Source organism: Narcine bancroftii, chromosome 6 (assembly GCF_036971445.1).
Source record: "Narcine bancroftii isolate sNarBan1 chromosome 6, sNarBan1.hap1, whole genome shotgun sequence".
Classification (NCBI taxonomy): domain Eukaryota; kingdom Metazoa; phylum Chordata; class Chondrichthyes; order Torpediniformes; family Narcinidae; genus Narcine; species Narcine bancroftii.
The window spans coordinates 91,040,294-91,049,392 of NC_091474.1; the positions used below are offsets into that span (position 1 = coordinate 91,040,294).

General features: G+C 35.1%; 1 protein-coding gene across 2 annotated transcripts in view; it reads left to right on the forward strand.

Moving 5' to 3' along the window:
• LOC138736336 (annexin A4-like) overlaps positions 1-8,570 on the forward strand; it is a 72,871-nt gene extending 64,301 nt beyond the window's left edge. For both annotated transcript variants that reach the window (XM_069885680.1, XM_069885678.1), the window contains exon 12: positions 7,984-8,570. In XM_069885680.1, the coding sequence (XP_069741781.1) occupies positions 7,984-8,049 (66 nt within the window). In that variant the 3' untranslated portion in view covers positions 8,050-8,570. The remainder of the gene's footprint in view (positions 1-7,983) is intronic.
• Positions 8,571-9,099: the final 529 nt, after the last annotated feature.

The following is a 9,099-nucleotide window of genomic DNA, read 5'->3' on the forward strand; positions in this document are numbered from 1 at the left end:
AACTGTTTGCTTCCTGAAAAAGTATTGTAGACAACTTCAAGCTGAACACAAAGATAATTTCAGATATGATGTATCATTTCGGAAGTTGAAGAAAAATTAATGTAACTTTTATTGAATTTAGCATATTTAATTGCGTAATGATACGTTAGTTCAATTGACCTAAAAATGTTTTGCCGCTGATTTTCATTTGCACTCAGCATCTGATGCCTCTCGTGTCAGTGTCCAACAATAGTCGGCCGGCATTGATTGATTCCAGTTGCCCTGATACTGCTTTTCCATGGTCACAATGTCCTGGTGAAACCTTTCACCATATTTTTCACTGACTGCACCAAGATCAGCAGGGAAGAATTCCAACTCCGAATGCAGAAAATTAATTTTCAATGACATATTGCACTTAATGGTTTTGTATGGTTGAAATAGACTTAAAATATGACAGGAAATCTCATATATAGTTATATCTTGAAAAAAAGTACGTGCTGGGAAAGTTTTAAGATGATTTTTGTAATCAGCAGTCCAAAATCCATAAAATACATCCAAAAGTGTTCAGGAACTAAAACCTTCATTGTCCAGTGTAATGGGTGTTAGCTTTACAAGAAATGCTTGCCTGTTTCTACATCTGTTTATCCAGAAGTGAGCAGAATTGAGAAAGAATAAGTCAGGCAAGAAATCAGAACAAGTTGCTGCTCTTATCTCTTTAAAGTTGAATCGATAGGAATGAAAACAGAAACTGTTGGAAAACTCAGCAATTTGGGCATCGTCTGTGGAAAGAGAAACAGTTAATTTTGGGTCAAAGACCCTAAGCAAGATCGAATTGATCTGTAATGTTTATTGTGGTATAGTAACTGTTCACAAAATTCAGGAAGTTTCACTGCTGGATCTTGGCAAAAAAAAACAAGATCACAATAACAGGAAACTTACAAAGGGATGCAGGGGTGTGACCTTACACAGGATCCACAAAATTCACTTGCAAAATATGTTCTGACCTGCACAAAGGTTGAAACTTATTCCGAACTTGTTTTGCGGCGTGCAAACCTTTGCAGTTTTCAATTCCAGCTGAGAGGAAAATTGAATAAGGTACATCTGACCTCTAATCGTATCTGTTCAGCTAATGCCAGAAGTGGTAGAGTTGGAAGCTAGGAGATGGACAAGGGATGCTCTGGGTTGTCTGTGAATATTGAGTAATATTGTAGAAAGGTCAGTTGGGGAAAGTTGGGGAACTGACTTATTTTAACTTGGTAAAGCAGATGGAAATCTCACTTTGAACATCATTCATTTGGTTACACCTTCAAAGTGACTGCCATGCCATATGGAAATCTCACTTTGAACATTATTCACTTGGTTACACCTTCAAAGTGACTGCCATGCCATATAGAAATCTCACTTTGAACATCATTCAGAGGAGGAGTCACGTGATGGAGTAGTGGCTGGTCAGGGAACTCCAGCCCTCTCCAGAAAAATAAAATAAAGACAGTGAAAAAACGAAGGCACAGACACAAAAACCAAAATAAAGTGAAAATAAAGGTGTGGAGAAAATAGCAGCGAAAAAAGAAAAGTCAAAAGCAACGGGAAGAAGAAAGGACGTCGGAAGAAGAAGGTGAAGGGCTTACCTGTCCGAGGAGGCCCACCGCGGAGAGAGAAGCTCGCTCCCTAAGGTCAGTTGAAGCCCCGAACTCGGGACTACAAAAATGGCTCACGGAGCCAAACAAAAGTGCGCAACCGCGTATGCGCGACTCGCAAGACAAAAATAACACTGACGGGACGGGGGACCACAACTGAGATTGACATCCACAACAAAACAGCAAGAGGAGAACACAGAAAATAACGAGAGCAAGAAAGAAGAGAGTAAAAAGAAATCAAAGAAACAACAGATGACCAGGAAGAAGACCAGCAGCAAGACACTTCTAATAAAAATAAGAAGACCAAAAATACCCAACAAAATAAAACAAACAAACCAACAAGAAAACCAGAAGAGACAGAGGTAAAGGACACAGATCCTGGAGTGAACTCAGAAGAAGTAGAGGAAGAACACAGAGAAATGAAAGATGAAGGGAAGGGCAAGACAATCGATATTTTTTTTTAAAGAATATATGGAATCAGTAAAAGAATGGCAATCACAAGAATTCAGTGAAATAAAAAGAAGAGTAAAAAGTACAGAAGAAAAAATGAATAGATTAGAGATGGTCATGACAGAAATAGGAAAAAGAGTGGACAAGGTGGAAGAACGAGAAACAGCCATAGAAATGGAAGTAGAGGACTTAAAAAAGAAATTAGAAGAATCTGATAAAAAAAGTTAAAGAGACATAGGAGCTGTTAGCTCAGAAGATAGATATAATGGAAAATTATAGTAGAAGAAACAATATGAAGATAGTGGGCATTAAGGAAGATGAAGAAGGCAAGAATATGAATGAATTTATAAAAGAATGGATCCCCAGGGTCTTAGGAAGACCAGAACTACAGGAAGAAATGGAAATAGAAAGGGCACACAGAACATTAGCCCCTAAACCACAACCACAAAAAAAACCAAGATCCATTCTAGTAAATTTCTTAAGATATACAACAAGAGAAAATATATTGGAGAAAGTAATGAAGAAAATAAGACAAGACAAAAAGCCACTGGAATACAAAGGTCAAAATTTTTTTTTTCTATCCAGACATAAGTTTTGAACTCCTGAAGAAGAGGAAGGAGTTTAATGCAGCAAAAACGATTCTATGGAAAAAAGGATATAAATTTATGCTAAAGTATCCAGCAGTACTTAAAATAATTATTCCAGGGCAGCAAAACAGACTATTCTTGGATCTGGAGGAAGCAAGAAAATTTGCAGAACAACTACAAAACAGACAGAGAGAGGAAGATATGTAACGAGAACAAAAATGACCACAAACTATATGTATGTGTGTATGTATATATAAAAAAAATAGAATATAGACAATAACTAAGAAGGGAAAGAAAGGGAAGAAAGGAAGTATGGGGGGAATTAAGAGAGTGACCTTTGTTGTATATGAAAATTAAAATCTTTTCTGGGGGGGGCTGGGTGGGGAAGAGTTACGGTCACTGCGAAATCAGTTGATGCTTGCGAGTGAATTCGCAAATACAAATGGAGAGGGGAGATGTGGTTGCCCGACAAGGGATAAAGGACAACTCAGGAAGGGGAGGGGATAGTGGGGTTAAAGAAATTTTAGATAGGAGAATAAGGGAAATGTTTTATGTTTTAGAAATGTTGTTTTATAAAGTGTTCAAAAAAAGAAAGCAGAAATGGATAAGAAGGAAAGGTGATGATGAGGAAACGGAAAGGAAAGATAAACAAAGTATGAAATGGCTATGTTGAACTATATGACTTTAAATATTAATGGAATACATAACCAAATCAAAAGGAAGAAACTGCTAAATTTACTGAAAAAAGAAAAAATTGATATAGCATTCGTACAAGAAACACACTTAAGTGGAGCACAAGAAATTAAAGAGAGATTGGATAGGACATGTAACAGCAGCGTCATATAATTCAAAAGCTAGAGGAGTAGCTATATTAATCAGTAAAAACGTACCAATTAAAATAGAAGAGGAAATAATAGATCCAGCAGGGAGATATGTAATGATAAAATGTCAGATATATTCGGAGTTTTGGAATTTACTCAATGTATATTCACCTAACGAAGAAGATCAAAAATTTATGCAAGATATTTTTTTGAAGATAGCAGACACGCAAGGGAACATACTAATAGGAGGGGATTTCAACCTTAATTTGGATTCAAACATGGATAAAACTGGGGAAAAAATTAACAGAAAGAACAAAGTAACCAAAATTATAATTAAATCGATGCAAGAAATGCAACTTTTGGATATATGGAGGAAACAACACCCAAAGGAAAAGGAATATTCATATTATTCGGGTAGACATAAAACATACTCAAGAATAGACCTATTCCTGTTATCAGCTCGCATGCAAGACAGAGTTAGGAAAACAGAATATAAAGCTAGAATATTATCGGACCACTCACCCCTGATATTGACAATAGAGTTAGAGGACATCTCTCCAAGAATGTATAGATGGAAATTAAAATCCATGCTACTTAAAAGGCAGGATTTTAGAGAATTAATTGAACGATAAATTAAAATGTACTTTGAAATAAATACGGAATCAGAAAAAGATAAGTTTATACTATGGGACGCAATGAAAGCGTTCTTCAGAGGGCAAATAATAAGTTATGTAACCAAGATGAAAAAGGACTACAATCAGGAAACAGAGCAGTTGGAAAGGTAAATAGCAAATATAGAAAAAGATATAGCAATGAAGGAAATCACAACTAAAAGAAGAGAATTGGCAGATAAAAAAATAAAATATGAAACACTACAAACTTATAAGGTGGAGAAGAACATAATGAAGACAAAACAAATATTATGAACTAGGAGAAAAAACGCACAAAATTTTAGCGTGGCAGCTTAAGACAGAACAAACTAAGAGAATGGTATTGGCATCAAGGAAAAAAGACAAGAAAATCACATATAATCCAACGGAGATTAATGAAAAATTCAGAGAATTCTCCGAACAATTATATCAAATTGAAAACGAAGGGAAAGAAGACAAAATAGATGAATTTTTAACTAAAATTTAATTACCGAAATTACAAACAGAGGAACAAAATAAATTAACAGAACCATTTGAAATAGTAGAAATACAAGAGATAATAAAAAAACTACCGAATAATAAAACACCAGGAGAGGATGGATTCCCAATAGAATTCTATAAAACATTTAAAGATTTATTAATTCCTTCCCTCCTGGAAGTAATCAACCAGATTGATAGAACACAAAGCTTACCAGATTCATGTAAAACAGCAATAATTACAGTAATACTAAAGCAAGGGAAAGATCCACTCGCACCAGCGTCATATAGACCAATATCTTTACTTAACACAGATTATAAGATAATAGCTAAACTATTAGCAAACAGATTAGCCAACTATGTACCAAAAATAGTAAATCTAGACCAAACTGGATTTATTAAAAAAAGACGAACAACAGACAATATTTGTAAATTTATTAACTTAATTCATGAAGTAGAAGGAAATAAAGCTCCAACAGTAGCGGTTGCTTTAGACGCAGAGAAGGCCTTTGACAGAGTAGAATGGAATTATTTATTCAAAGTACTACAAAAATTCAGCTTACCAGAGAAATATATTAATTGGATTAAAGCATTATATAAGGGGCCATTGGTGAAAGTGACAGTAAATGGATATACATCAAAACAATTTAACTTAAGCAGATCAACAAGGCAGGGATGCCCACTATCACCCTTATTGTTCATGTTAGCCATAGAACCCACTGGCAGAACTGATATGAACAGAAAATAAAATAAAAGGGATAAAAATAAAAGACAAGGAATATAAAATCAGTTTATTTGCAGATCACGTTATAGTATACTTAACAGAACCTGAATTATCAATAAAAGAATTACATAAGAAATTGAAGGAATATGGAGAGGTGTCGGGTTACAAGATTAACGCAAATAAAAGTGAAGCAATGCCAATGAATAATGCGGATTTCTCAAAATTTAAGAAAGAACCACCATTCAGATGGCAAACGCAAGCAATGCGATACCTAGGTATACAAATAAATAAAAACCTCAGCCATCTATATAAACTCAATTATTATCCACTAATGAAAAAATTAAAGGACGACTTAGAGCATTGGAAAGACTTACCACTAACACTAATAGGAAGGATAAACTGTATTAAAATGAACATTTTCCCAAGGATACAATACCTATTTCAGGCATTGCCAATACACTTGACGGAGAAATTCTTCAAGGAGTTAAAGAAAATAATAAGGAAATTTTTATGGAAAGGGGGGGAAACCAAGGATAGCACTAGATAAATTAACAGAATGGTATAAACAAGGAGGCTTACAAATGCCAAACTTAAAAAATTATTATAGAGCCGCACAATTAAGATACCTATCAGATTTTTATCAAACAAGGGAAAAGCCAGATTGGACTAGATTAGAACTAGATAAAATAGGGGAGAAGATACCTGAACATATATTATATAAATGGGATGAAAAATTGGTACAACGTAGGAATTCTCCAATATTACATCATCTGCTCAATATTTGGAAGAAGATTCATGTAGAAAGGAATAAAACAAATTACCAATTACCAAAACTATTACTGACACAAAATCAGTTAATCCCTTCTACAATAGATAACCTTTCCTTTAGAGAATGGGAGAAAAAAGGGATCAAAAGAATAGAAAATTGTTTTTCAGGAAATAAATTACTATCCTTTGAACAAATGAAGAATAAATATAATATAACTCAAGATACAGTGTTGGCATACTACCAACTGAAATCCTACTTGAAGGACAAATTGGGAAGCAGTCTGAGGTTACCAGAGGTAAGTAATTTTGAATATGTGATTACAGATACAATGATAATCAAAAAATTTATAACAAATATGTATATTAAACTGCAAGAAAAGGAGAATGAGGAAACAAATGGTAAAACTAAACAAAAATGGGAACAAAATTTAAACATAAAGATAAAGAAGGAAACATGGGAGAAATTATGCTCTGGAACTATGAGAAATACAATAAATACGAGGTTACGTATGATTCAATATAACTGGATACACAGGCTATATATTACACCTCAAAAGTTAAATAAATGGGACCCAACTGTATCTGACAGATGTTTTCGCTGTAAAAAGGAAATGGGAACAACAATTCATGCAATATGGACATGTGAGAAAGTGAAAAAATTTTGGGAAGATCGAAACCAGATTTTAAATAAAATCACAAAAAGCAATATACCAAAAAACCCAGAGATCTTCCTCCTAAGTAACATAAAAAACAAAGAATTTGGACTTGATTTGGATGGTGCACAAAAAAGATTTGTTATGATAGCCCTAGCTGTAGCAAAAAAATGTATTATGTCAGCCTGGAAATTAGAAGATAACTTGAGAATACAACAATGGTATATAGAAATGAATAAATGTATTCCATTAGAAAAAATAACATATAATTTAAGAAATAACATTACAATATTTGAACAAATATGGGAGCCATACATGAAACATAATAGAGAAAACCTACCGGGGACATCTACCACCTAAAATGACAGAAGGAGAAGAGAATGAAAAGAACTGACTCGGTGGAATTTCTTGTTTGTTTTTATTGAGTGACAACATTGTTTGATGGGTTTAATGTATCTTATTTTCTGAACCTTAAATGAATGGGAGGGGAGGGAGGGAGGGAGGGGAGGAGGGAGGGGGGGGGAGAAAATGACACTGTATATGTTCAAGAAGGAAAATGTATGTATCTTGATCAATGTGGTTTATAGTGTGAAAAATAAAAAAAAATTTAAAAAAAGAACATCATTCATTTGGCTAATACCTTCAAAGTGACTGTCATTCCATATGGAAATCTCAGTTTGAACATTATTCATTTGGCTAATACCTTCAAAGTGACTGTCATGCCATATGGAACTCTCACTTTGAACATCATTCATTTGGCTACACCTTCAAAGTGACTATCATGCCATAGGTGTCCTCTCTCTTGTCCTCAAAGCTCAAGTAGTTGAGAAGTTTAGCTGCCACTCGGACCCTGTATGAGGTTTTCTGTCTGTTTTCGCCATTCTACACGCTCCCCTTTCACTGTCTTGGCTGAGTGGTTCATTTCAGGGTAGCATGCAATAATGCATTTATTTTCCCTTTCAAATTACAACAGTTGCTGTGAACACTGGGATTTTTTCTCGATGCTAAGTCTAGAAGAAAGCAGTTTTAGTTTAGTGTTAGATTTGTTATCTAGGTGGCCTCATTCCCAAAGTAAAGCACAGCCAAAAATAATGGGGTGGATTGGATTGGGGATACAGTTAGAAAACCAGAGTTCAGGAATGGTTCCTAGTACTGTATCTGCTCATTTGTGTATGTTTTTTGGCATAATTGTTGACATCAAGTGGATGATGTCTGAGTTACTTCATTTCATACTTAGGATGATGTGGGAGGTGATTATCGGAAGATCTTGCTACATCTCTGCGGAAAGGATGAAGATGAATGAAGAGGATTGATTCATCACTCTGCACCAAGGCCATGATGTTAAGACTGAATATGATCCTTTCTCCACATAGTCTCATTCACCATTTGTTTTACATGATGTACAAAGAGGATGAAATTTGTCACTTGCCGGTTCACTAGATTGAATGGAGGATTGAATTATGAAATTTGTAACAGATTTGCCAATGCATTCATGTTTGAGTCAGTAGTTCCATAAAGTCTGGAATAACAATACCTTTTTGTTCCTTCCAAATTACTGCACATTGAAATAAACAAAAATCATTTTGTACAAGAGATAAAACAGCAACTTTTTAACACTTAACAATGCGAGTATTGAAAATGTAAATGTTCCACATTCACTTGACCTGATGGTTATTAGTTTTGGGGAGTGCCCAGCATTTTGCATATTGTGTTTGCATACAGTGAAGTTTAATTGACATTTACTGTTTTATGGTTACTGATAGACAGTGGATCAAAGGTCATGGGTGTCTTTTAAAAATAAAATTATTGGCCGATTCTCCACAATTTCACGGTGTACCGTGCGTGGCTTTCTTACAAATGTGCTTTGGGTGACATTCCTCCTCTAAGTTTTATCTTCTGCTGCAATACATGTTTTGACAATGGGTTCCAGTTGCTGAACTGAAAGCTCTCTGTATATGAGAAGAGACAGATGTTAAATGCTTCTCAGCCAGTCTGTAGAACCATGCGTTTGAAAAATAAACGCAGAAGTTTGAAGTCTGAAGTAAAACTAAAAATTGCTGAAACCTTGGCAAGCCAGACATCCTCTGTGGAAAGAGAAACAACTGATGTTTCAGAGGTTTGTGCAGACTATGAGGGAGGGAATATCTCTGAGACCAAATGGGATAATATGACATTAGAAGTACTTTGTAAGGTGTCACCAGCAGCAGAGCTCTGGGACATGCTCGGCAGTGCAAGCTATATTAATGGAGATGGGGTTTAGGGTGCTCAGTTCCACCCTTGAATCTTTTCCTTCCATCTGTCTGTCTAGTACACACTTTCCATATGGAAGCTTAGAGTACAGAGCCTGTTTCAT